The sequence below is a fragment of the Vidua macroura genome, chromosome 5 (genome assembly GCF_024509145.1).
Source record: "Vidua macroura isolate BioBank_ID:100142 chromosome 5, ASM2450914v1, whole genome shotgun sequence".
Lineage (NCBI taxonomy): Eukaryota > Metazoa > Chordata > Aves > Passeriformes > Viduidae > Vidua > Vidua macroura.
This window is the reverse complement of record NC_071575.1, coordinates 23,982,527-24,010,399: the sequence shown is the minus strand read 5'-3', so window position 1 is coordinate 24,010,399 and position 27,873 is coordinate 23,982,527. Positions and strand designations below refer to the sequence as shown.

The 27,873-nt window shown below is 40.0% G+C and overlaps 3 protein-coding genes across 12 annotated transcripts; 1 reads left to right on the top strand and 2 right to left on the bottom strand.

The window, feature by feature from the left end:
- Nucleotides 1-20: 20 nt before the first annotated feature.
- Nucleotides 21-12,928, top strand: TDG (thymine DNA glycosylase). Of its 5 annotated transcripts, none has more exons than XM_053977439.1 (10): nucleotides 21-606; nucleotides 5,805-5,953; nucleotides 6,744-6,973; nucleotides 7,458-7,527; nucleotides 8,119-8,254; nucleotides 8,334-8,416; nucleotides 8,496-8,590; nucleotides 10,063-10,234; nucleotides 10,531-10,659; nucleotides 10,768-12,928. In XM_053977439.1, exons 2-10 carry the CDS (start codon nucleotides 5,860-5,862, stop codon nucleotides 10,905-10,907), a joined length of 1,149 nt encoding a protein of 382 aa, XP_053833414.1. In that variant the 5' UTR covers nucleotides 21-606; nucleotides 5,805-5,859; the 3' UTR covers nucleotides 10,908-12,928. The 5 variants fall into 5 exon arrangements, with proteins under 5 accessions (XP_053833414.1, XP_053833411.1, XP_053833410.1 ...); XM_053977436.1 differs by lacking the exon at nucleotides 21-606 and adding an exon at nucleotides 3,169-3,236 and having other exon boundaries at nucleotides 10,771-12,928; XM_053977435.1 differs by lacking the exon at nucleotides 21-606 and adding an exon at nucleotides 3,169-3,236.
- On the bottom strand, nucleotides 989-3,092 carry LOC128807238 (protein brawnin). Its single transcript, XM_053977447.1, has 2 exons — nucleotides 2,765-3,092; nucleotides 989-1,173 (listed from the first exon to the last, which is right to left on the bottom strand). Exons 1-2 carry the CDS (start codon nucleotides 2,870-2,872, stop codon nucleotides 1,078-1,080), a joined length of 204 nt encoding a protein of 67 aa, XP_053833422.1. The 5' UTR covers nucleotides 2,873-3,092; the 3' UTR covers nucleotides 989-1,077.
- Nucleotides 11,903-27,795, bottom strand: GLT8D2 (glycosyltransferase 8 domain containing 2). 6 transcript variants are annotated; one of them, XM_053977441.1, is made up of 11 exons: nucleotides 27,339-27,795; nucleotides 25,609-25,973; nucleotides 23,655-23,709; nucleotides 22,170-22,265; nucleotides 20,833-21,001; nucleotides 19,010-19,127; nucleotides 17,569-17,653; nucleotides 15,337-15,449; nucleotides 14,733-14,899; nucleotides 14,190-14,302; nucleotides 11,903-13,626 (listed from the first exon to the last, which is right to left on the bottom strand). In XM_053977441.1, exons 3-11 carry the CDS (start codon nucleotides 23,671-23,673, stop codon nucleotides 13,454-13,456), a joined length of 1,053 nt encoding a protein of 350 aa, XP_053833416.1. In that variant the 5' UTR covers nucleotides 23,674-23,709; nucleotides 25,609-25,973; nucleotides 27,339-27,795; the 3' UTR covers nucleotides 11,903-13,453. The 6 variants fall into 6 exon arrangements, with proteins under 6 accessions (XP_053833416.1, XP_053833419.1, XP_053833417.1 ...); XM_053977444.1 differs by having other exon boundaries at nucleotides 25,609-25,885; XM_053977442.1 differs by having other exon boundaries at nucleotides 27,375-27,795.
- Nucleotides 27,796-27,873: the final 78 nt, after the last annotated feature.

The following is a 27,873-nucleotide window of genomic DNA, read 5'->3' as shown; positions in this document are numbered from 1 at the left end:
CAGTGATTTCAGCTCTTAGTGATTTCAGCTCTGTGCTCACAAAGTGCCTCAGCAGACGCAGGGAAGGAGAGAGGTGAAGGCTGTGTGGAGTTCTGCGGAGATGTCTTTATTGGCAGCTTCTGCAAAGGGTTCCAGTGACAGCTCTTCCCTCCGAACTGGGCAATAGTATGGGTTTATATAGGGTATTGAGGGATCAGGATTTGTCCTATGGCTGAGGTCGAGGAGAATATGACCTATAGCCTTACAGAGAGATAACAGGGGTCTGATGTGCGGAAGAGGGGCAGCTCTGTTCCACTCATCATGACTCTGCATTTCTTATCTTAGGCTAGTGACCGCCATGGAGGCCTTGCAGGGCCTCTGACTGCTACACTGGGTAATGTGTCAGACTGTGTTTTCACAAGTTCAACCTAAGTGACAACTGAGGATTGACAACTGAAGCCTGTGCTTTGTCCTGGCATCTTTCTCAAGTAAAACAATCCCAACCTTCCCAAGCTCTATACTGTACCATTCAAAACTGGGTTGTTGAGCCACCTTCACAGGATGATGACTGAATCTTTAAGTTCCTGGTGCAAGAGTGTTGTGGTGATTCTATTTGCAGACTGAAAGGTAAACCCACATTTTTTATTTCAGAGTTCTGTGTATTTACAGCTATCAAAAGCAGCCATAGACAGATGCAGATGCCCAAATGGAGCACAAACAAATCTGATTTCAGTGTAATCTGTACATATTTGTCCCATTTTAACTGAGATGACCAAGCTGTAAGATTCCAGCCTTACAGTTGACCAAAGCAGATTTCCTGTCACTGATACATCTGTGTCATGGTTTGATGCCTTATTCTGAAGGATACTTAAAATGTAATCCAGATTTAAGAACTCACAAGCATTTTGCCACACACTGATGGGACTTTTACCAACAGCATTCTCTGTATGTTCGATTTTAATGCTGTCTGCAACTCGGCTCAAAGGAAAGCAAAGACACCTTACAGGAGCACAGTATTTCACATATGTATTTCTGCAACTGAAACAGTTGGATCAATATTTTATCAGTTCTAGTTTTCACAATGAAAATAAACTCTGGTCACTCTTGTGAAGTCTGAACTTTGCTTGATCTTTCTTTTAGACCCAACAGCTCTGTTCTCAGTTCTCCAGGCTTAGGAGGTATTTCAGGTATGCTCTATTAAAAACAGAGAAAGAAATCAGTGTTGTGACAGAGGAAAAACTAAACTCCCAAAACAGTAAATGAGCTTACTCTGGAAGAGCATGACAGCTAAACTGTGATTTTACCACCCTCTTTTCTGAGCAGAATATAATTCCTACGTGCAAAACACCTTAAGAATTATTACCTTTTTGTAATTTGACTTATTTTAAAGCAGCAAAATACAATTTGAAAAAAAAAAAAAAAACCTCAAGATGAAAGGAAGAACAGACAGCATGTTTTCAAGGAGCAAAGCTTCTTTTTGCCATTAGAGTGAGTTTGGTAGAGATGTTCTAGCACAGTTGAAGTTTCCGCACATACTCTTGGTGATGCTTCTACTGCCCTGATTTAGAAATAAGGCACTGAAACTGGAGATAAAAATTTAAAAAGGCACCAGATAACATGACATTTCAAGAACTGCACTTCCTCAAAATTCATGCTACTTAGGAGATATAGATCATTTGATCACTCTGAATAAATATGTCAATTTGCCTGTAATGAAGACTACAGTCCAGACTACTAAAATACATAAATTCTAATGTATTTATCAATGACTGAAGCATCATTGCTTAAATTTTGAGCTGACAGCTAAAGCAATGTTAATTTTTAAAACTTATTTCCCATTTGAAAGTAGCCCAGAGAATTAAAAAACCCATGAACTATACATGAGCAGGAGGATGAGACAAAGCTTCCAAGTCAGACCTCCAAGAGGCTAAACCAAACCATCATTATCCCTAGTGGATAGTCTCATTTAGAGTTTAGTTCTGTGACTGTTAATTTTGACAGCCTTGTCTGTCATAATTTCTAATGTCAACTTTTCGTCACCTTCATTTCCATTACTGGAGGAAATAAAGTCTATTTAAAACCAATGCAGCCCCTTCTTGCCACTTTTGCACACTCTTTTCAAATCCCAGCCTCCCACAGCAGAGACCCCTTCTCGACACACGGTACTATGTCCAGAGTGGAGGTGACTCCCCAGAGGAGTCACAGAATCACAGAATTGTTGGAGTTGGAAGGGACCTCCAGTCCAAGCCCCCTTTCAAGCAGGGTCACCTAGAGCAGATCACGCACTAACGTGTTCAGGTGGGTTGGAATGTGTTCAGAGATGGAAAGTCCATGACCTCCCTGGGCAGACTGTTCCAGTGTTCTGCCATCCTCAGTGAAAAGAAGTTCTTCCTCATATTAAGGTGAAACTTCTTGTGATTTAGTTCATGGCCTTTGCATCTCATCCTGTCGCTGGGCGCCACTGAAAACAGTCTGGCACCATCCTCTTTGCACCCACCTCTAAGGTATTTATCAGCATTAATGAGACCCCCCTCTCAGTCGTCTCTCCCAAGAGACGCAGGGTCTTCATACCCTTCACTGGACCGCCTCCAGTAGCTCCTTGTCTTTCTTGTACTGAGGAGCCCAGAACCGGACACAGTGAACTCCTGGCGGCCTGGCCAATGCCTCTGTAGAGGCTGATCTCTCTCCACCGCCAGGCCAGAGACCCTTCCGAGGCACAGCCTCTCCAGCATACCCTCCAACCCGCACACACGCTACCAGCGACCGGGACCCTCCGAGCACTTACAAGGTCAGGCCTGTAGTATCTGTGCACGACCTCGGCCCCCGCGAACATGGCCAGCATGCTGGCCGCCAGCGCCCGCAGGTAGGTGGGCCAGGGCACACCGGCGGGCATGGCGGGGGGGCGGGCCCTGTACACGGACCGCGCCGGACGTGCGTCATCCCCGCCGCCGCCGGGAGGGGGAGGGGGAAGGGAACAGGGAAGAGGGAAGAGGGTACGGAGGCCCGCCCTCACCGGGGAGCATCGCGTCAGGCGGGGTGAGTCGCGACACAGCGCCCGCGCCTCGGCCCGGCCGCCCCCTCACGCCCCCCGCCCGGGGCGGCCGCGGCCCCGCCCTGCGCCCCCATTGGCCGGCGCGGTCACGTGAGCGGGGCGCCCGGCGGGTCGGTGGGGGCGCGGGGGCGGCCGGCGGCGACAAGAGCGGCGACAGCGACGGCCCCGGCGGGCGCGCCGGCATGGAGGGCCCGGAGCTGGGCAGGTACCGGCGGCCGGCCGCAGCTGCGCTCGGGCCTCGCGCTGGGGATCGCCCGTTGTCCTTCTCCTCCTTCCCCGCGTCCCACGGGAAGCCGGGGCCGCGCTGTGGCGGCCGCCTCCCTTCCCTTCCCGTGGGCACAAAGAGGGAGGGAAGGCGCTCCCGGGGCTCTGAGGCTCCCGGGCCCGGGGCGGGGGGAGCGCGGCGACCCTAGGCAGCGAGGGGCGCGATCGCGTCTCTGTCACGAGGGGATTTGAAAATTACTTAATTTTACTGGTTTTGTTCCAGTGAACATGTATTTTTCTTTACCTTTTTCCTTTTTTTCCCCTTTGTTTTTAGCATGAACGGATGGGGGGGCGGGAGAGGAAAAAATAATGAACTGAAGGAAAGGGAGAGGAACAAATCACTACCTTTTCCTCGTGCTACTGGAAGTACTTATTTAAATGTTCTGTAATATATAAACATCAATAACAAAAAGAAAAAAAAAATATTTCTGAACCCACGCAAGAAATCTGGCCTAAAATATATGGGAAACTTAGAGGTAGGGGTAAAACTTCACTTTAGCAAGTGGTTTGAGGACTTTTTTGTGGTATGGTGTAAATTTTTTCTCTGTTCAAAGGGAATTTTATTCTCTTTGCTAGAAGGAGACTTTATGTACACATAAAATAAGAAGGTCTGTATTACAAAAAGATAGCTGGTCTTAGGTTAGATGCTTTCACTTTTTTCTTACTCACTCTGTTCTGGTCTGTATGATTAAGCTTTTATTACATTATGAACTGGATTCTGCGTGTCTCAGTTTCTCATGTGTTTCTTAATATAAATCTGAAAATGAGTTTTGTTTGGTTCATTAACTGCACAAGTATTTTATATAACTAGAACTCTTCCAGCAGAAGGTTTAAGGTGTTCCCTGTACTCAGAAAATCTCCTATAGCTTTGTTAGGCAACTTCCCTGGGAATCTGACAGACCTATGTTCATATTTGTTGTCCTTGTTTCAGGATAGATGGGTTAAAATTAGTGTCTTGATCACAAGACTGTGGGTTCTTCTTGCATAAGACTGATTTACAGTGGATTTCTTAAAAACCCAGTGTGTAGTAGAGAATGGTCCCTTCTTTTGAGAAATTTAAAATCAGAATCATTTAGGTTGGATAAGACCTCTAAGATCATCGAATCCAGCCATTAACCCAGCACTGCCCAGCCCACCACTTAACCCTGTCCATAAATTTACACATCTACACATCTACACTCCGGGGTGGTAACTCGGGCAATTCCCTGGGCAAGCTATTCCAATAGTTAAAAACCCTTTCCATGTAGAAATTTGTCCTAATATCCAATCTAAACCTCCCCTGGCACAACATGAGGTCATTTCCCATTTTCTTGTCATTTGTTGCTTGAGTAACAAGATCAGCTTCAACCACTTTTCATGTGGTTGTAGAGAGTGATAAGGTCACCCCTGAGCTTCCTTTTCTCCAGGGTAAACACCCCCAGCTCCCTCAGCTGCTCCAGAGCTTTCCCCAGATCTGTTGCCCTTCTCTGGACATGCTCCAGCACCTTCCTGTAGTGAAAGGCCCAAAACTGAACACAGGGCTCAAGGTGTGGCCTCAGCAGTGCCAAGTCCAGGGGGACAATCCCTGCCCTGGTCCTGCTGGCTACACTATTGATAATACAGGATGCCATTGGCCTTCTTGGACAAATATCTCTATACCTAAAATTTATTTGGTGTTTTTAATTATATCTCTGAGATGATAAAATTATTTCCTGAAAATCTACTGTTCACCAAGTCCTTGCTATGTATTTGTGAGGCAGTAGAAGGTATGGACAAGAAGGTGGCTGCGTAGGTAGAAGGGAGTGACAGAATAAAGGAGAAATGCGTGTGAGGGCTGTAGATGACTAATAAATGTGTGGAGGGAGAGAGCTGTCTATAGAAAAATGTCTTTATGCATAGGATCTCTGTGTGTGGGAACACTTCCATGTAGAATAAGTGCAATACTTGCGTTGGGATCCAGTGTGTGATAGCAGGACAACATCTGCTGCACAATTTATTAAAGCTGTTTAATAGTCTGCACAGTAACAAATGCTATGTATATTCTTAATGCTTTATAGCCCTGAATGATTCATCCATTCTATATCTTACCAGATTAAGCAGCTGACACCACATAAAAAAGATCTAAAATTTAGGAAACTTGTGGAAGTCCACAGAGCTTTAGCTCAACATGTGTTGTAAATTGTTGGTCTGTTTGATAGACAGTTTGCTTTGGAAAAGTGTGCTACAGTTATTTTACAAAAAAAAAAAAAAAAATAAAAGCTCTACTGTTCCCTTATAAATACTGTGTTAATTCCACATCACAGCAATCACAAGAGAACTGTGCTGTTAATGTTGGGGTTAAATGACACCAGCTAAGCAGCCAGACTGTTTTAAAGGTGTGGATAATTTAGTGGCTTGTTAACAGAGTCATCAGAGAATGTAAGTGCAGTACATGCCAGCCTTGATAAAGTTTGATGTTTACATTCTGTTTGGTACATCAGTAAGTTTCTAAATTGTTGATAAATTATTTCTCTCTTTCTCCTTCTCTAAGATACTACGCATATCTTCAGCAAGCTCAAGCATTTTACTCGTTTCCATTCCATCAGATGATGACTGCGGTGCCCAGCATGGAAATGATGACCGAGCAGCCGACTCTAGAGGGCATTCCAGAGCCAAACATTGCTCAGGAGCCTCCAAAAGGTAGCTTGACTGGGCTGTGCTAGTGAGCTAAGCGAGAGTGATTAATTGGGAAAAAAATATTGGTCTTAAACTGCTTCCTTGGACCGATTGGATTTCCTTTTCTTGATGCTCACGGCAGAAGTATTGATTAATTGTATTCTTTAAGAAACGTGTTCTAACAGACAATTAAAAAGACAGGAAGTAACCTCATGTGAATGTATGCACCTTGTTCAGTCTAACATAATTAACTTGTTCCAAGAAAAGCAGATTTTTTTTTCAATAAGTAAATGCAGTATTTTAGCTGGATTTTAATACTGTGTTAAAGAAAGTTTTTTTAAGATTCTGGCTTCAAAATACCTAATTTTTTTAACTTTCTGCAAGAGAAGTACAATATAATTTATTTGAAATATTTTTGTTTGAATGGTTGCTTAGTTTTTGTAGTAATCACAATTAGGGAATTGGTTACTAAGAATTATTTCGTTTAGTGTGGCTTATTTAAACAAATACTAACTGTTGGCAAGTGACACTGTTCTACAGCTCAACATTATTAATGAACATTAATAGAGAGAGAGAGAGAGAGAGCAATCTCTGGGTGGTCATGTCATGGCCAGTGCCTGTGCTGCCTGAATCTCTAAACTTTTGAGAGCCAGAAGATGAGGAAGCTTCAGGTGTGTTGCTTAAATTAATGAATTTTGAAGGTAAATTTACCTCTTTGATTTCTCTCTGTGTCCATACATTTAGCTGAGTCTATTTGAATATCCACACTGCAACATTGGAAATGTACGAAAAGAATATTTGTTGTGTGTTTCAGAAGTTAAAAAAGGGGGAAGGAAAAGAAAAGTCAAAGCAACTGAGCCAAAGCAACCCAAAAAGCCTGCTGCTAAAAAAGAAAAACCAGCCAAGTCAAAAGGCAAACAAGAAAAGATCACAGATACTTTTAAAGTCAAAAGAAAAGTGGACCGTTTTAATGGTGTATCTGAAGCTGAACTTCTGACCAAGACTTTGCCTGATATTTTGACCTTTGATCTGGACATTGTGATAGTGAGTAATTCAGTTACAAGATTAGGTAGAAAAATCTTGTATTCACTTGTTATGATTTACATTCTTTCTGCTTACTCATCTATATTGCTTATACAGCAAGATCTTGCAACATGAAGTACATAAACTGTTTCCTGTGTGTAGAGCTGCTTTGCATTTTCTGTTAAAGCCATAGTAACTTAGTCCTAATTTCTGAGAAATGTAAGGCTCATGTTTAGTACAGATTCATGAGAGCCCATCACTCAGTGCTTTATTTCCTGGAAGCTCTGCACCCTCTGAGCTGCTCTTTTGACCTTGCACATCTAAATGAGGCACCTCTGCGAAATTGTCAGTTTTTTGAAAATAATGATGGAAGGTGCCATTAATACATTTTTGTTTATTAACAGTAACTTTGAGAGAATTGAATAAGCATCCTTATTGTAACTTGATTAAATTCTTGACTAGCAACCCATGTTGTCATTGTTAAAATGGACTGGTATCTTTGTAGATTGGCATAAACCCTGGCCTGATGGCAGCTTACAAAGGACATCATTATCCGGGACCTGGAAACCATTTTTGTACGTTTTTGTTTTCCTTTCTTCTTCTAGCATTTGCAGAACTTTGTTAGAACTTGTGGCGTTTTAATTAAACTAGTTTGGTTTTTGTTTTTCTCCTGGGTTTTGGTTGGTTGGCTTTTGAATTTTTTTTTTTCAGAAAGGGATTTTTATATGCTAAATATGAGTTCAAGACAGTGAGTTCTGTCAGAGAGGCCCAGAGCAAGAAGAAGCAATGGCAAGATTGTCAAAAAAAGCTGACACATTGTATTTGCCACATTCTTTCCTCCCAAATCCATATTGATCACTGCTTAAATTAATCACAAAATCTAAAGCTCTGTACTGAGCTTTTAGAATAAAAGACTGGTTTGCAGGATAGTGATAAGGAATTCCTGTTCACTAGGGCCTTTCTGCCCTCTTGGAGGAGGTAAAGTAATATTGGCTATTTTAAAACCTTCTGGATAGGGCAGTAGTCTTCCCAAACTAACTGATACTTTGTTAAAATAGATTCTTCCTTTAGCATTCCAGTACTCCAATAGTTGAGTGGAATTTTTTTGGTTCTGTTTTCTTTTCCTTGGAAAAAGGCAAATGCATATCTGTCTTCCTACTTCACAGGGAAGTGTCTGTTCATGTCTGGTCTAAGTAATGAACAGCTGAACCACATGGATGACCACACCTTGCCACATAAATATGGGATTGGATTTACAAACATGGTTGAAAGGACAACACCTGGAAGCAAAGACCTCTCCAGGTAAGACAATAAAGGGAAATATCAGGCTTTTTAATGAATTAATAGTTGTGATAATAATTTTGAGTACTTTGTCTTTTAGCAAAGAGTTTCGGGAAGGAGGGCGAATTCTGATGCAGAAGCTACAAAAGTATAAACCTCGTATAGCAGCTTTTAATGGAAAATGTGAGAAGTTTTACTTTTAAATGATTTTTTTTCTGCCAGTAGCTTTTTTTTTTCCACTTACCCTGTATTTTCATTTTAGGTATTTATGAAATTTTTAGTAAAGAAGTTTTTGGAATTAAAGTTAAGAACTTGGAATTTGGGCTGCAGCCACACAAAGTGCCAGATACAGAAACTGTAAGTATTGAGATTGAGAAGCAAAACTAGGGCGCTCAATTTTGATTATTTAAAAACTAACGAAACCTCAGGCCTTGCACACACTTAGGTTAACACCAGTTTGACTGGAGTACAAGAGGTGTGTAAGGTTTTCACTTAGATAGAGAAAGGGGATGAGTGCAGTTTTTGGACACATCTTTAATGCAGCTTCTTCAGACTTGCAGACTTCTTTTGAGAAATGGTATGTTATGGTTAGTAGGTTGGTGCATTCTCTAAGGACTATGTGAAATACAAGTAACACATGCCTGCTTTTATGATAATTTTCACCTGATCCCCTGTGTCCAATTCCCTGGGTATTTGTATTACTGGATTTTGATACTGACCATGACCATGCAGTGCCACAGTGGGGGAGAAAGAACAGCAAGTCCATCTTTGTGCCAGTGCATGCGACTCTTCAGCATTGCTGGATCTGGGCATGCCCCAGCACTTCTGTCAGACTGAGCTGTCTCCTTAAGCTGATCTGCAGTTTGAAGTTAAATTGGATGCTTAAGATAAATTTGATGAAGAGTGCATTAGTCATAGAACTCTAGTGCTGGAAAATATCTCAAGAGACCAGCTATGTATCATTAGAAATTGATTTGTTTAATGTGTTCTTATAAACAAGTTAAAGCAAAGGCAATTGCGCTACTTGCCAAGGTAGCTTATTCTAAAGCTTCATTACCTTGTCAGTTCAAAAGTTTGGATTGTTTTTCTTCTTATTTCTATCCTCAATTACTAGTGCTGCAAGTTTCAGCTGCCTTTCTCTAAAGGTGGAAGTGTTGCATTAGAGCCTGAAGAATCATTGGATAAAGTATTTGCTCCTTATGTAGCTCTTAAGGACTTCTACAGTAAATGTATTTATAAAAAAAATAATTCCCTTTACTGTTACTTGTTCATAAAGACTCCATGGTAATAGAAGTATTGAATACAGTTTGTTTTTCCTGAACAAACTTGGTAGCTTTAGTTAGGGCTGTTGACAAAGATAGAAACACTGAAGCTGGCTCCAGCCACACTAACAACAGCCTGGCATGCGTCATGCAGATGCACTTGGCCGGTAAGCCCGGCTAATTAACCTGTGCTGCCTCCCTCACTGGTTTGGGCCATTTGCATGCTGTCACGTACTCCTCTGTGCCCTGGCTCAGAGCTCTGCTTGTTCAGGGAGCTCTGGAGTGTGCTCTGCTCTCTTGTAACACACATGGGTACTGCTTCTCCTGCAGCACATAAATAACTGGTGAAAACTGTGCTCACTTAGCAGCTGGCAATCAGCCCCTCTCTTCAGGGCAAGAAAAATGAAAACTCATTTTAACCCATTCCACAACCACCTGTGGCATTAGTTGAAGTTTGTACAAACAGTTAAAACAGTGAGGTTAACTGTTAAGAACTGTTGTTCTGAATGCCTATTAACTCATAGCTCAGGGATCAGTGATGCTATTTCTCTTGTTCTTTGTCTCAAGCTCTGCTACGTTATGCCATCGTCCAGCGCAAGATGTGCTCAGTTTCCTCGGGCCCAAGATAAAGTTCATTATTACATTAAGCTGAAAGACTTAAGGGATCAACTGAAAGGCATTGCACCCAACACAGAGGTCCAGGAGGTGCAGTACACATTTGACTTGCAACTTGCACAAGGTATTGTTGTTATTTTGTTAACACTTAATTAAAATGTAATGAAATGTACAATACTAGCAGTTTCCCAAGCAGAAGGAAATAAAGAATTTTTTAATGGGAGAGGAGGAGATGTGATGCTCTAAACTGTGTGGTATAGAATTACAGATTCCATTCTCTTTAGTACAGCCTAAATTTTTTAAGGGGAGCAGGGATTATCATCTAGAATTTGTGGCCATTTTTCAAATGTTTTCTGATAAAAGTGCTCTTTGATAATTTTTATTCTAAGTATTAATGCTTGAGCTGTTCTGTTTCTGCAGAGGATGCTAAAAAGATGGCTGTCAAAGAAGAAAAGTATGACCCAGGCTATGAAGCAGCATATGGAGGAGCTTACTGTGACCGTGCACCGTATGACACTGACCAGTGCAGTTTGTCTTCAAATGAAACTGGTAAAGGGCTTGGGGCATTCAGTCTGCAGCCATGGCTGGGGAACAAAGAGCCTGGGATGTCACCTGCCTTTAAAACCTTTAAAAACAGTGTGCTTTTTGTTTGTTCAGCAGGAAGCAATCCTCAGTATTGCGAAGGGTCGTCCTTCGGTGAGGTTCCTAACGGACAGTGGATGACACAGTCCTTTGCAGACCAGATTCCAGAGTTCAATGCTGGCATGACACGGGAAGAGGAGGGAAGCAGCGTGTAGGAGCTGCTCCTTCTCAGCTATGCACACATGCTGCAGTTTTAATGCAGTGATCAAGATTGGTACCTCAGTTCTCCAACTGAAGCATCTGAATAGTATTTTATCTCCCCTAGTTATTTTATTATAGTCCAAAGTAAGTGTGTGGTAGGCTGAAATCAATGAACTAGGTAATTTTAAGGAACTATTCAAACTTTTTAAAAAAAGTTAGCCCTTTTTTGTATATGAGTTTTATATTTAATGTATACCATTTCTTGCAGTTTTTGACAAATTGCTTTCTCATTTGTGAAGATTTCTTTGGGGTGTTAATTTTATTCCATAAATGGCAACATGGTGGGAACAGCAGCAGTATACTTTTTACTGATGCCTCAATATTTGGATATCTCTTCATACTTTTATATCCAGAGGGGAAAATGTACCCTTACCTGGTGTGAAGTGGTGTTTTTAATCATGCACAGTTAAGGAAATGGTGCTTTTTAAACCTGCCTTTCACCGTCTTAAAAAGTGTAGAAAGTTGTGTTTTGCAGCTGTGAATGCTGTCTTCCAGGTGGGATGGGAGAGCTGTCTGTTCAGTGAGTGTAACATAACTGAGGATAAAGGGAATGAAGACATCATCTCACATCACAACACTGGGGAGGAAAACTTGTGTCACACAGAACAGGGCTTCAATATTCTAGCTGAGCTCTCTTAGGATAAGGTTTCTCTACTACTCCATCTCTTTCCCCCTAAAATTTCAATGTAAGGAACTGGAATGGCTTTTAAAAAAAGCAAAACCAAACAGTAGTGGTAGTTCTTGAATTCTGTGGTATTTCCATGAAGTTAGTCCCTTCACCTGACCTTTAGCGGGAGATAACCCCTTTGAAAGAGACAGAGAATTGAAAGACTGCATTCTCTTTAAAAGTCATGTACAGCTATGTTATTTACATCACCTACAATTAGCACAGGGTGAAATAGATTTGCAGTTTAGCAGTTTTTAACAGTAAGCTCTCTTCAGTCTGTAGTACCTTAGAGGGTATTCCCTTTATTCCACTTAAAAGTTAAAAACACTGAGTTGAATACAGGGACAGCTGTTTTATGAATACGAAGTTGTCTGTAGAAACTATAACTCTTCTGAGGAACTTGCCTAAATGATACACATTTTTGGCCAATATTAGTGACTGAGAAAAACAAAGAATTTCATCCTGGTGCCTAACTCTCACTTTCTTTTCCTCTTTTATCATGTGAGGAAAAGATTAAGTAAAAGCAATAAGCTGATCAAAACACTAAAGTTTTGATGATCTTATGACATTTGGTGCTTCACATACTTGAAAACAGACACAAACAGTATCTCCACACTCCATGCTGGTCAGAGATTCCTGTACCAGTGTGATTTCTCCTCTCTTCACAGCCAGTGACAGTTGTCAGTTGTGTGTAACTGGTTAGTGTAGGTTCTAATTCTGCTGTAACACCTCTTACAGAGATCACACACTGTCAACCTGTTGTGAGGCAGGCGTGATGTTTACAGTTTCTTCCCAAATTAGGTGGCTTAATTCTGAGAATCTTCAATTGAGTGAGTGTGCATTATGATTCTGATTGTATTTATTAGCTGCAGCATAAAGCTGTTCCACATATTGTCAGAAAGGTATAGGACTTGTCTTGTCTGTTATTTAAAGTGTACTGTATCATGTATTGCTGTTTACATGGATGTTTTCCTGCAGGTGCTCAAAGTATCTCGCATCAGGGATTTGTTACAATTCAGTTTTATTTTCAACCAAATTAGAAGCATGAAATTAGTACTGCTGAGTATGTAGCACAGTAGGCTGTAACTCCTGAAAGGCTGTCCTGTTTGCTTGGAAGGGAAAGGTCTCTTCCTTAATGGAATCACTCACTTGGTTATAAAATACAGTGGACTGTACAATGACCATTCCACTAGATACTGCAATTCTGTGTCCTCCCTCAAAACTGGTGCTCTTTTTGTTAACAGTGATGCAGAAGTTCTTAATCTGTCTTAAATCTATCAATGTTTCACAATAAAATCAGGAATTGTACTGCAGTGTATTGGAATGTATTTTGCATCTTGCTAAGTGCACTACAGGATGTATTATACACAGAGATGCCACAAACAGTCATTACACAACAGAACTCAGTAACGTGCCCAGGTTTTCAATTCAGGATGTTTAATGTGGGTTAGATAACTAAACACTTCTTGTATATAACACTGCAGCTATCTCCTGTGTAGATTTTTTCCTGCTGGAAGACATTGGAATCTTACTTAGAGAGACCTTAAATTAAAGCACTCTGTCTGGCACTGAATTTCACCTCTGTAAGTGTTTAATGAAAATACTTCATTGTCAAGTAAACTTGTTTTGTCACCTTACATGAAAGTAAAGATAATCTGAACTGTGTACTGGTCACTCCAGCCTCCCTCACTTGCCATAAGCACACAAAACTGATGGTCAGTTATTAATATTTTTAACAAATACTTTGTTTTCTAAAATCAGTTAATCATACAACATGTTGCATTTCAAACTATTAAATGCATCCCATACACTACGTTATGCAGTATTTCAGTATCAGCTATCAGGACGAGTTAATTTGAACTTCCCTGAAGGGTCAGGAATAAACCAGTTTTCCCAGAGATCAGTGTGGACACTGGGGTAGTCCCAAGGTTTGTATCTCCCATTCCAGTGAAGTAATTTAGCTTCTTGAAGAAATTGCTCTGAGTAACGGGCATCAGGACTCCAACCTGCATGGGTAGTTTAAAAAAAAAAAAAATCTGAAAAGTGCAGTTTTTGATAATGGAAGACACTGTAGAGTGGGTTAAATTCAGGTGACTTTTTTCAGAAGTCTGATTTGTATGTTTTCATGCTAATTTACAACTAGTTGTATGATAAGCAGATTTTTGCAGCTTGATACCCTCTTAGGCTGCATCAGCAAAAAATCTCAGCAAGTTTCCTCTCTCAACACTTTTAACATCTTGGCATAGCTGGGATTAAAAACAAAGTAAAATCTATTCATTTTACCATACCAGCTAAGCCATTATGTTTTTCATAGGATAATTCATCACTCTCAGGTGAAAGGTAACTACATCCTCCAAAATGTTGACAACAAACATGGCCAGACCTTCCCTTTTCTTCCACTGCATGTAGAAAGAGACTGAGTTTTTCCAGTCTCTCACTATATTAAAATATTTCATATATTCTTTCCATGTAAGTGGTATACATGAGGAAAAGTCACCTAAGGTCTTGCAGTGGAATCTCACAAGCTCACCTTAATTCCAACTTGCAAACAATGAGAAATTAAACTTACCAAGATGCCTTATGTGCCACATAGGGTTAATAGAGGAATATTTTCCATGAAATACAATCAGCATTGGGGAGGTTGCCACACCTCCCCCAAGGGTGCTGCTATAGAGGTTTTCCCTGCAAAAGGAAAAATAAATATGTTTAAAACCCCAAGGAATCTTTAGTACAAAAGGCAGAAGATTCAAAATAAGTATCTGGCAAGAAAGAAATACTCCTGCTTCTTTAAGCTAGCCTCAGGAAGGGAAGATCATTCAGTGGCTTCATCCCAGGCTAAGTTGGTCACCCAAAATGAGAACCACATGTTCACAATGTCCCTCAGGATTAAGTGTGGTTTGTGATTGAACACAAGACTAAAATTCCAAGTGGCCATTTCCTGGTTCATAATTGGTCAGATTTAAACAGATGGAAATGCTGGAACATGAGTTACTTTACCTGACAAAATCTCAAAAGAAAGACTGCTTGGAGTTAAAAAAACCTGTAAGAGCTTTTAAATGGAAAGTAAAACAAGTATTAAAAGTAAAGTGCAAAGCTAGATTTCTACACATACTCTACATTTCTTTGCATCCACTTTTCCAACTGCTTTGTAATCCGCTGATGTTTCCATTCAGTCATGTTAGCAACAATTACTCCAGGATTAAAGGAGCAGGTGCTGGGGCTGATGCCAAGATCTCTAATGGCTTGCTTTCTGTAGTCCAGGAATCCCATGTATGTGTTCTAAGAAATAAAAAAAAAAGTATGTGCATCCCCTATGAATCTCTGTAAAGATACATGTAAATGCACCTCACTCTCACTGAGAAGGAGACTAAATATGCTCTCCCAAAGATGAGTTTCTAGATGGTGGTTACTTGTCATGAGTTCTGTATGACAAGGCTGTAAGGCAGGATACCTCCAGATATTACTTTTTCCACAACATTGTACCATGGAAGTTTGATAAGGCTTTTCCCTTGCTATGCTTGTCTTTTGGTAGCCCACACTAAATCATGCAGCATCACAATTGTACCACTACAAAAAGTCTTTAATTACCTGAACAACTATTACAAAGCTTTATATATATACACACATAAAACTTTCACTTTGGGGAAAACATATAAAATCATCTTACATTTATGGGCAAACACATTCATTATTAGAATTCCAGAATGGCATCTTACCTGCATCCCTACACTTCTAACCATTTCATGTGTAGAAGGCAGATCACAATCATCTGAAAAAGCTGCTGCATGTCCAGGAGCTAACTTAGTATCGTAGAGTTCCTGGATGTCACCTGATTACAGAAAGGTCACAAGCATCAGACAACACCCACTGCACTGCTACAGAGCTGATAGGATAATGTCAGCTCTCACGTGTTACTTATAAACACACCAGTTTTGAAGGATAGCCCCTATTGAATTTTGTAATATAGGACCATTTTCAAATTTGTACCTGGATGCCTAAGGTCTATATTTAGATATTATCATTGGTATTCAATACATTCATATTCTGGTTGTCCAAAATCAGCTACAGCAGAAGCCAATAAAACAGGACTGTTTTAACAGGACTGTTAAAAAGCCTGGTTACAAACTTGTGCAGTCATAGAGCTTCTATGGAGAGGGAGGGCACAGGCAATTTTTCTGAGCCTGTTCAAGTCCCACAAAAGTTCCACTTCAATGTCTTGCACAGATGAGGTTTTTCCTGTTGTTGTGGCATATTTATCTCCTAGGAAGATACTTGGATTCTCAGCAATGGCTGATTGAAATTTGCCTGTCACTTGACCATCCCTGCTAGCTTCACAGCCCACCCAGCTCCTTCTTGTTGGAGAGAAACAGTGTAATGCCTGGCACCTCACTCATCACCTGACCAAGATGTGCCAGAACAGTTTCAGAGCAGGTGGGAAGCAGATCACTGCCACAGCAATCAAGCGAGCCTGCATCCCAAGCCCTTACAGCTTCCAGTTTTTCTTTTGCTTTCATCTCTTTTACTTTTTGTACTGCCGGTCTTCTGCCAGGTCAAATAGCTGAACCAGCTGCTTCTGCAGCTGCACAACTGCAGCTTACACACGTTAAGAGGAGCTGCCTGGGGACAGGAGAGGCCACTTGGTCAGCAGCAGCCCACCGTGAGGGGCGATGTGAAACTGCACCTTTATCCTGCAGCTCCACAATCACCATCAGCTAACACCCCCGGGGGAAGAGGGAGCCCAGCGCTAGTGAACACAGGTGCAGGGAGGGGTGATGGGGGACTGGCAGGCTCAGCTTAAGCTGCTCGTGAAACTGGAGTCTAAACAAAGACCTGGAACCTTCCAAAGAGTTAAACATTGCTGCTGCACATTGATAACAGACAGAACAATAAAACCAAAAAGCAGAGATTGCCATTGGAAACACCCGTGTTGAAGAACTGCGATAGAAAGTCTATGACAAATTAAAGTGAGACAGAACAGATTCGTTGTCTTTTACAAAGCAGCAAATAGTGACCCCTTTAAGTGCAGCTGGTCTGAAATCTGCCTCTGTTGAGACAAAACTATAAAAAGGTGCAGAAAAGCAGTGGAGAATTATGCTTTTGTCATGTGCATATTCACTGGTCTTAATGTTCTTACAGCAAAGACTAATTTAGGTCTAATTAAAAAATTTTTTGTAGTTATACTCAGTCCTTCCAAAGGAAATTTTGTTTAGTTGCCCACCAGGGTTAAAGCGCAACACTCTGGCTAAAAAGTGCTTTAAAGTAACAAGAAAATATGATAAAACAAATATGAAGACAACAGCTCTACAGAGAAAAAAACCCCAACAACTTGGAAACAGAACAGAAAAAACTCACAAGAAATTAATCTTTAAAAAACAATTGGTCTTCAAAAGAGATCACTTCGAGGATAAGAAAAAAATAAAATATTTTTTCAGGATTTGAATGTCTTCTAAGAGATCCCACTTGACTAGGAACTCCGAAATCTGATTCTGCACATTGCTTTACATTCTGAGCTGAAGATGCTCAAAACCATATTTTGAGTGTTTGGAGCTTTCATCCTATTATTTGAGTAAATTCCTCTTGCTCTCAAGAACAGCAATTCTGGATAAGGAATTGGTAGCATTTGTGGGAATTCAAATACTAGCAGGAAATATGTGTCACACACTTAATAAACCTTGCAGCATCTGAGTGAAAACCATGGTATCTTTCAGCAATTGACCAGAACCAATTTAATTGAAACCCACTTAAATTTTGATCACAATTATTCAAAATATATGCAGGTAAGTTCTTCCTCAACTATCATTTAAACAAACAGATTATTTGTAGTTTCCCTAAGTTCAACACTCCTAGCAGTTGCCTCAGTTTCTATCTCATATTTCCAAATGGCTGTAAAAGCTTCAGTAACTTGGATTGTAATTCTGTTAGAAACTGCTTTTTAGACAACAGCTTACCTTGAACAATGACATCATCATCCAAATATATTACTTTCTCATGTTTCTGGATAAGCAAAGGAAGATAAAATCGAACAAAGTTCAGCTGTTAAAGAGAAAGAAAAGGTAAAGACTAAATGGTAAAGCTGTTTAATGCAGCAGTCTCAGGCTTCTGTCTCTATTTAGTCAGTTGGAATTTCTCTCTTTATTGAGCGCTAATCAGTGACCATTTGCTTCCTCCCCCACAGCTTTACTACTATCTCAAATCCAATATTATTACTAATATTGCTGTTATTATTTATCCACTATGATCCTAACCATGCAGCCCAAATCTGTTGCTTCCTCACAGAATCCTTTAGGCTGCAAGGGGCCTTTTGAGATCCTCTTGTTCAATCCCCCAGCTGCAGCAGAGTCCACTTGAGCAGGCTGATAGGGACCATATCCAGTTGGGTTCTGAATATGTCCACAGATGGAGACCCAACAGTCTCTCTGGGCAATCTGAGACTTTTAAATTCATGCTTTAAAAAGCCTTTTCTTTAGCTCAGAGGGAATTTCATGTTATTTGTGTCCATTGTCTCTTGTTGCTCCCCTCAAGCATTTACATACATTGATAAGACCTTCCCGAATTTTGTCTTCTCCAGACAGAAACAGCCTCAACAGCTGCTCACATGAAAGATGCTTCAGCCTCTTCATCATTTTTGCAGCCCATGTTGGACGTGCCCCAGTAAGCCCATATCTTTCTTGTACTGGTGGGCTGAGAACTGGACACAGCACTTCAGATGCAGCCTCACCAAAGCAGATCAGAGAGGAAGGAGCACCTTTCTGGACCTGCTGCCAATGCTCTTCCTAGTGCATTTTTACAGCATACATCACACCAAACATTTCAATATGTAATAGTATCATCAATCCACTCTAAAGGAATGATTTGACTCGTGGCACAGACATGGGATAATTTCTACAACAGCAATGAAGAACAGAGCAGAAAGAAAGGGGACTGAGAATGTAAGAACAACCATAAGAATTCAGACCATTTTATCCAGCCCCTGCCTTCAGACTGGTCCTAACCAGATGCTCAGTGAAAAATAAAAATAGAGCAAGCATCCAGAACAGTTGCTCCATGCATTCTCCTAGCTTCCAGCTATTTTCAGCTCAAGGGATTTTCTGATCTAGATGTGATTTAAGTATGAACTTCAATCCTAACTGCACCCCTGTACATTTTTACATTCACAAGACCTTTCAGCAAGGGATTCTAGAGATGCAGTATTCATTGCATGAAAGTGTGCAACATCTCTTGTTTATGCTGTCACTCTGACCAATTTCATCTCATGGTCGTTGGCTCTTGCATTGGAAGAGACATATATACACACCCGCTGCATGAAATGGAAAAGATCTAGGACATTTTAAAGCCCATAATAAGTATTAAAAATCTCAATAATTTGTTATGTGGCCTTCATTAACTCACAGGCTGCAGTAGCTCAGGACGTGATGCATCTTGTCTGATTTTTCCTTTTAGCACCATAGGATTGAATTCCACAACCTTAAATTTTATTTCTTTCAGTTTAGAATTTTCAATCCATTTTCTGTGATGGAAAGAAAAGAAGTGATAAAAGAAATACCAAATGCGTGGCAAGTACTTCCAGCATGAAATTCACAGACACTTAGGAGAATAATAAGAGACCTTGAAAGCTCACTTGATCTATTCTATCCCAAGACAGAACCACTTATGTCTACAGCTATTGCACACAGACCTTTGTTAAACTTATTCTTAAAATACAAAAAATCCCCCACAAAACCTTAATAAAACAAACACACCACATCACTCCCAAAACCAGAGACTGCATGTGTAGCCCAAACAACTAATCTTTCACCATTACTTCCAATAAACTATATTATAAGTTTTCATGCTATAATTAAAGATTATTATTTCTTACTCTATCTACAGTGCTTTTAAAGCTGAGGTTAGTCTTCTCCCTTTCACAGCTTTATGTTCTTCCAGATGACTTCTACATCACATCCTAATTATGTTTTCTTTAGACTAAGCTAATTTTCTTTTCATATTTTTGTCAGATTTTTTTTATCACCGCTGTTTATTTTCTGTCCTGACACAAATTGCAGGTACAAAGGCTACAGAAGTGAAGTAGCCAGAGGTGAGAACTGCTAAGAAATGTTTTAGTTTGCATTCACAACTCAAAAGCCTCTTCAAGACAATGTTTGCAAATTTGAACACTGAAATATAATGAACTGAATCTTCATGAAATTACATTCATTGAAATGTCAGGATATTATTTCCTTTCATGAAATGAAGAATTCTCATTTCATGAAAGCAAATTAAATAACAAATGAAGGAATGAAGTGAATTGAAGAGACATTAAATAAAATGAAACAAAAAAAAAGATAAAAGTATGTAATAAACTGAAACTAGAAAAAGGGAATAGAATGAAATTAAGTGCATTGAAATGAGATGAAACCTTAAGAAATTATATTCATTGAAATCTTGAGATTTCATTTCCTTTTCATGAATGAGGAATTTTCATTTCAGAAAGGGAAATAAAATGAGAAATGAAGGATTGAAGCAAAAAGGATAGAAAGGAAAGGAAAATATAATGCAGTGAAATTGAGAAGAAGAAACTTCTGAAATGAAGTGAAAACAATTAAATTGAATGGAATGAAGTACTGTGAAATGAACTGAAATGTAATGAGATGAATATTTATTGAAATCCTGAGATTTCATTTCCTGTCATGAAATGAAGGATTCTCATTTCATAATAGGAAATGAAATGAGAAATTAAGGAACTAAGTGAAATGGAAAGAAAGGAAAGTAATCACGATACTTTTTGGGCCTCTTTTTATAACTTTAATACATTGTCAACTGAAATTAGCTTTAAACAGCAAGATTTTTCTACTCTGAAGCTGAAGACCCAGCACCAGAAGAGAGGTAAGTGCAGTGCCACAAATACACTGCGACATACAGGATACACTGTGGAGGAGGACACACTGTGACAAGCAGGCAGCGTATCCTCACCTTACTACAGACTCTTCTGCAGCCTATCTACAAAAACCTAAGAACGGATATGGCATGGCCTGGCTATTTGACACCCCTTTGCAGTGTCAGTGCCTTGTAGAGGACAAAGGTCCTTTTTCCATCATGTACAGAATCCTGGGGATTGCTCCCAAAACCACAACATTTCCCTGAAAATCCTCTGAAGTCCAGAAGTGGTTATGCCTGTGCTAGGGCAACAACGTGGCTCTAACTACAGCCCAGAACAAAGCAAGGCTGGCGGGTACCGAATGTGTGGGATGGTTGTCTTCAGCCCGATGATGTAGAACAAAACATTGGCCTCTGTGTTGCTGTAGATGCTGCTGATCGCTGCTACAGCCGCACCCATCCTGCCCGCAGCAGCACAGATCACCACTGGGATTTCTTCCTCCACTTCCTCAGGGCTTTCCAGATCCACTACAAGGAACAAACCCATTTTACATCAGATCTGGGTCACAAAAATGAGTAAGAACTACCATAAGCAGTGGAATCATTTTATCAGCACTCCATTTTTTCTTACCACGTCCTACACACATCCCCATCTCGCAAGGCACACAGCTTGAGCTGTTGCTAATCCAGAACCACTTGCAGGTTGACTGGACTGTTGGATGCCTCCAAACAGCATAAATAAGAGAGTTCTCAGCATCTTCTACTCAGCAGGGGCAGCCTGCTCTTCATGTAGCTGCTTATTCATATGAAATCAGAGAGGCTTGAATACCTTTGAGACTTCTAATTCTCGGTTATATTTAGTACAAATTGAACAATAGGTTCCAAAATTATCAAAGGAAGGAGGTAAGTCAAAGAGACAGGGCAATTGCATGAGCTGCACTTCTTTGGTAAGCTGGCTTGAAAGGAAGAGTGCAAAAATTTATACCAGCAGGAAGTTGCTAATCATTGAAGGGAAAAAAATCCTAAACTACACTGAATCAGGTCACACTCCTGCTAAAGATTTTTATCCCTGATTAGCACTGATTAACTTACAGAACTTAAACAGATATATCTATACTGGTTAAAACATAACAATTACAGTCATAACAACCCCAATAAAAATATACTGAAAATAAATTACTTGTATCAAGATAGATTTTGTTTACCTTGGTAGCAGTGAGTAAGTTATTTATATAGATATTTAATACTAGTCCAACCTTATTAACCATAGCAGGTTCCTGTCACTATAAAAATTCCAGGAAAAAATCTGCTGTAAATATGAAGATTTGATGGTCTATCTGAAATGAATAATCAAGCCAAGAACATTCCCAAGGAGGCAATCGTGATCAAGGTTTATTACCACTTGACAACTCCAATCTGTTCAGCTCAAGTAAGGATATACTCCAGCATCCATCTACATCAGTGACATCTGGATAAAAACTTAATCAGAATTACAACTCTTAGTCATCACTATCAATCTCCTACAATTTTATTCAAGTAATTCAAAAGCAAAATGCTTTTCATCCCAGACTATACACAACAGTGTGAGTAGCTCATCTACTGCAGGACATTCAGTAAGGTGAAAAGTGCTGCTCAAGTTAAGACATGAGGAATACAAAAGAGGAACATCAATGAAACTGAAGTGAGAGTCACTTACCTGTTTCATTTCTCAATGCCAAGGGCACTTGATGAACTTTGTTATACAGAATAGCACACACGGTTAAGACAAGAAGTAACAGTAAGATCTGGTTAACTGAAACAAGAGGGAGAATGTGTTAACAATCAATATAACAGCTAATTCCCAAGTATCTGATTAAGAAAAAAAATCCAATTTGCAACCATTACAGGTGATAAAAAATTTGATAACCTGTATCTGTTGTGTTTTTCCCATGTTATTTGATCAAGCTAAAAATTTTCCATTAGAAACACAGCAATAACTCTCCCTTATTAAAGTAATCCCCAACTATCTGATTTTTCATTGTTAATTTTCTCATTAAATCATAATATTCCCAATATATATGGGCTATCCAAACTAGAAAATTCACATGTTTCTGAATTTTACCAGGAGCTTAGAAAGTTGGGTTTTTTTCCTGGCTAGTCTGTTTTCTGTTTACACTCACTTAATGAGTTAATTATTTTTATGTAGCTCTTCCATTCTGTTATGCTTCCCTGATGAAACTTCAGACACAGGAGAATTTGATATCTATTTCAGTGTTCAGATCCTGAAGGATCTGAGCAAAACCCTAAAAATTCTAAAAAACGAAACCCACATGCTACTGAAACCAGGAATGTTTCAAAATACTTGGAAATACTTATTTCAACAGGGTAATTTAAATCAGTAAAGTCAAAGCAAGGCAAAGACCTGACTGTATATTCTGATTTATAGTTCCTAGAAGACTGTCTTGTACAAATTTAAGTCATTCAACACAAACCAAGCATGTGCAGGCGTTGGGACAGTTCACCAAGCACAATAGGGAAGGAATACATTGCCCTCATCAACATGGGTATTCTTCATTTCAGACTAATTTGTTACTTTTGCACCCCCATAAAATGTATTTAAAGTGATCAAAAGAGCAAAGTGAACAGAGTTTTGATCTACTTTAATCAAAATGGCCAACTGGCCACAACTGGGCATGAGACTAGATTGAAATTGGTAAACCTCTAATTTAAACTAGCTGAGGAAAAATCCCATTGAATTCTGAGAAATTTTGGGCACATAAGTAAATGCAAAAGTTCATTTTCAGTCACTGACCCTTACAGCTGATGAAAGCTTCAAAATTCTTGGGGCTACACCTCAATATTGAGTATGAACAGCATTAATGTGCAGAGAGCTGTAAAATTCAGCTTCAGTGCCCTGGGCACAATTCACATGAAACAGCAGCTACTTGCAGTTTTGGTGGGAAATTTCACAATCTCCAGTCTCATGAAGTAAAGCAGTAAGTAATTTTAAATTAATGTGGTACTTATCTGACACAGTTAACAGGAAAATACTTATTTGCATACTTAAAGTTTAGCATAATTTAGCAATACTAGAACTATATATTTGTACGCAACTGTGACAACAGTTGCATAAGAAATTGGATTTGACATTTCTGTCCTCTTTTAAAAAATACATCTTTCAAATGTTTTTAATCTCTCTTACTTTTCTTTAAAAGAGCCATGTGTCCTGTTGGATGAGAACTGTGATCTGTGGTAAACTAAAATAAAAAATAATTAAAAGAAAAAAAAATAAAAAAGAGAAATATCGTTAATGCCAGAAGTGAATCCTAGTTTGTTATATAAAGGTATAGGTTTTGGATTATCAAATTTTACTGCTGAACTGGTAAAAGTAAAACTGCAATTAATCTCTGTAAATACCTTTTTGTTTTTGAACAAATACTAATATTATGGGTTTGGAATATTTTTATAAATAATTTAAGCAATTAATAGGTTATAAAAAACATTTTCATAAATCCCATCTGATCATTTACACCAGTAGGCGATTTTTAGTACATTTGAAGATACTGTGCAAAGAAGTATTAAAATATCCATTAATGCAATTTATAAATATAATTATCTCTAAGTTCATCTCAAACATAGTAACTATAGCAAATACTAATGTCTTGCTGGAGTATGCATTCCCAAACGTATGGGAATCTTATACCAGGACAGGGTTTTCTAGACTTTCAGAAAATTTCAGAGCAATAGTGAAAATACTTTCTTACACCCATATTCTTCCAGTGGGTGTAGTGTGGCTTGTATTCATGCACATTTTTTGTGATGCTGAAGAAAAGAAGGCAGCCTTCCCTAAAACTGTATTTCTAGTCCAGGCCTGAGAGGAGCCATGTCTGAGAAGACAGAACATAATCCCTAAAGTACAGGATTATGAGAAATACAACATTCATTTGAATTCTGGACCCAAAACTACTGTTTATGAAAGAAAACACAAACCACATAACCAAAACAATAACAACCAACAGCAAAAAACAGCACCAGAAGTTGGAGGGGGGAGAAAAATCCAACTGTGTGATCTAACCTTTATACTATGTAGAAAACTATTTTTCCTTCTTCCACACCTACAGATATGGACACATTACAACATAGATAAAGATATAAGATGGGTTCTGTGCGCACATAAAAATGAAGTTTGTTCCAGCTCCTTGACAAATCAGACAGACCAGCAAAAATTCTTGAAATCTGAGTCACAGAACTGACCACCTCTCATTGGTTAGTGCTCAAGTTCAGGCAGAATACTAAATTAGTCTCTACTTTGACCAACAAGTTAAATGACAACAACAAAAATATATACGTATACAAAATCTAAGATGTGGCATTGTTTACACACCACTTATATTCAAATGTGTTTAAGTCCCAGCTAATTACTAAATTGCAGTGAGAAAGGAGTACTCTGGAAGTTCTTCCACATCTGCACTACTTAGCTACATTCCAGCAGACCATTCTCTTCATGTGGCATTAATTTACACAGAGGAAATCAAGCTTATCTGTCAGAAAATACCACAGCTGAGAAAGACTTTCTCTCATATATTACACAGAACTATTACTTTCTTTTACATTTAAAAACTTTACTCATTTAAGTAGGCAGAGAGACAACAGAACCTGCTACACTCTTGGACTAATTTTGTAACCAGATTGTGATAGCTGTTCACAATCTTCCCCTGATTTCCACAGAGCTGCCCACTATCTTTGAATTAGCATTTGTAACAATTGCCACAAACAATCCTGATGATCGCTGCAAGAGGAAAGCTGCACAGCCACAGCTTCATGTTATCTCCAGAAATTATTAAATCCACGTGAACTGAACCATGTTTTAAAATTTAAAATCCAAAGACAGACTCTCACACAAGTCTGAGTTCTACAACTACAGCATTCCTAAACCTCTGAAACACCAACTGATTACCTACTGATTTTTAAGGAAAGAGAGGTATATTTGTTCCCCAGCAAATATTTACTCATTTACTGTAGACTTTATTTCCTGGAACCTGGCAGTCCCTAACTCAGCTGCCAAATCCTGTAGCAAAACGAGGGGCTGCAGAAGGGAAAGCTCAAATCCAGTGACATTACTGCTCAGATATTTCCTGCTTAATTAGTCTTTTTACCTCTTCAAAGCAGCACAGTATTCGGGACTTCTCTCTCCTGAAGCGCTGTGGAGCTATTTACTCGGATCCTAGATAGCCCACAGCTGTAAGCGCTCTTGCCAAAGCGTCCTTGACCACCATCCTCCTTTGAAGTCACCCACACAAGGGCCTTATAGGGCACAGTAACAGTTTTACAATTCAATTCCTTTTTCGAACTCTTCAAAGTTTACTTTGGAGTTGTGCTGGTTTTCTTTCCTTTCTCTGCTGCTGAGGAATAGTGCAGAGCCCAGACGCTGCGCTGGAGGAATGAGAGCACATAAACCACTTCCAGATGTGCAGAGGGATGATGCAGCCCCAGATCTGGCAAACTCGCCTCAGAGCTTCAGCTAGCAGATTGCAAACAAATCCCATAAGACAAAAAGTCGTAAAGGGGTGGGGGAAAGGGAAGGAAACAAACCCTTCCAGAAGTTACTTCCAAAATCTAGCTACAAGTTATGTTTTTAGTCATTATTTATGGTAAATGTGAACAGGTAACTAGTGTGCAAGAGCCAAACTACAACATGCCAAAGTCTAACAGAAAGCCAAAGTTTTTCCAGTGTCTGTTGGCAGAGTTCTTGAGAGTCAAAAACTAAGGGAAACTTGCAAAAGTCAACTCTGAACATGCATTTTGACTTGAATCATCTCATTTCCTAATCTTTGAGCATTTAATCCACAGGTTTGGTTTAAATTCAAAAGGAGCTTGGATCAAGGTAGCCAGCACATGGTGATACCCTGCCTCCTAAGCTCTTCTGGAATGCTTTTGCAGTTTTCTTTCTACAGCACTTCTTTTATTTGACTTCTGTCCCTCTCTTCTAGGAATGAACTTTCTAAATGACAAACCACTGTTTTGTCACAAAAACAGTACTTTCATGAGTACTGAAAGGAATAACAATAAACATCTTCAACTCTAAACTATTTTTCATATTTTTATCATGAAGCAGTGCCAAATTTATGAGTAGTAGTCAATAAAGGTCTTAAAAATTTTAAATGTTTAAAATGAAGATTGCTGTTCCATTTGCAGGAGCCAAAAATGTGGGATTTCAACTATGTGCCTCAAACATGCCCAGACTGTACTATCTGTGTCTGATTTTGCACGGGAATACATCTTCTGCTTGAACAAAAATTAAAAGAGTTATACATACAATTATATGCTTTGTGCAGATGGCCACAACTATTAGTATTTTGCTGTGCTATGATATTTAAGTTGTATTAAGCTCATGTTCATCAAAATCCACCCATGTTTTTTTCACCTTCCTTTCCATTTCTATGTGAATCTGAACAGATCTAAGCAGCACACAGTCATATGAGCCTGCAGAACTGGGACTGGCTCCTTCACTTGGCAGAACCTTCGGGATTATTGGCAATGCAGTAACACCTTCACAGAATCACAGAATCAGGTTGGAAAAGCACTCTGAAACCATCGAGCCCAACCTATGACCAAGCACCACCTTGTCCACTAGACCATGGCAGTAAGTGCAACATCCAATCTTTCCTTATACACCTCCGCCACATCCCTGGGCAGCCCATTCCAATGTCTAATCACCCTTTCTATGAAGAAATTCCTCTTAATGTCCAACCTCAATTACACATCTCAGCAACATCGTTTACCGTGTAGAACTCAACAATGAGAAGAGACTTTTAGCATCAGATACCCCTTTTTTGGATTCCCCTCAGCCTCACACATTTATATTCTCACACAACACCCCCCTCACACAGGAAAGAGCCGCTTCTCTCCTGCAGGACGAGACCTTCGAATTCACTCAGATCACTCCGTTTCTACAGCTGCCAGCTGTAGAACCGAAACCTCGGTTGCTAATCTTAACCTTCAGTGTTTAAACAGCAACTCATTTCTTTCTTGCCGCACACCTTGCATGCAGCAGCATTGCCTCGCCTACCAATAGCCAGTTTAAAAAAAGAAAAAAAAAAAGAAAGAAAAAAAAAAAAAAAAAAAAAAAAAAAAAAAAAAAAAGGGAATGTGCTACACGTTTCTAAGGGCTCGGCGGCAGAGCGGGTGCCCCCAGCAGAGGAGCCCACGCCGCCTCCGCGGTGCCCGAGCACCCCTCGGGCGGCGTGCGCTGGAGGCACAGAGCCCCTCCACAGGGCTCCCGCCGGAGCACGGCCGGGCCTGGGGGCGCCGCAGGAGCGGAGGGGGCCGTGCCGAGCCGGGGCTGCGGCGGAGGCGGCCGCGGGGCGGGACACGGGCGGGACACGGACCCGCCGCCCTCACGTCAGCGCTCCCCCTTCCCC

Bases quoted from the DNA above. Each gene is read 5' to 3' on its own strand.
- TDG (XM_053977435.1), top strand. From the start codon at position 3,214: ATGGAGGGCCCGGAGCTGGGCAG. The intron at 8,255-8,333 runs GTAAGACAATAA...TTTGTCTTTTAG, and splicing joins GGAAGCAAAGACCTCTCCAG to CAAAGAGTTTCGGGAAGGAG. The intron at 10,235-10,530 runs GTATTGTTGTTA...CTGTTTCTGCAG, and splicing joins TGACTTGCAACTTGCACAAG to AGGATGCTAAAAAGATGGCT.
- GLT8D2 (XM_053977441.1), bottom strand. The intron at 14,900-15,336 runs GTAAGATGCCAT...TTTATTTCTTAG, and splicing joins TTAGAAGTGTAGGGATGCAG to AACACATACATGGGATTCCT. The intron at 13,627-14,189 runs GTAAGTTTAATT...CTACCCATGCAG, and splicing joins GTGGCACATAAGGCATCTTG to GTTGGAGTCCTGATGCCCGT.
- LOC128807238 (XM_053977447.1), bottom strand. From the start codon at position 2,872: ATGCCCGCCGGTGTGCCCTGGCCCACCTACCTGCGGGCGCTGGCGGCC. The intron at 1,174-2,764 runs GTAAGTGCTCGG...TGTTTTTAATAG, and splicing joins GATACTACAGGCCTGACCTT to AGCATACCTGAAATACCTCC.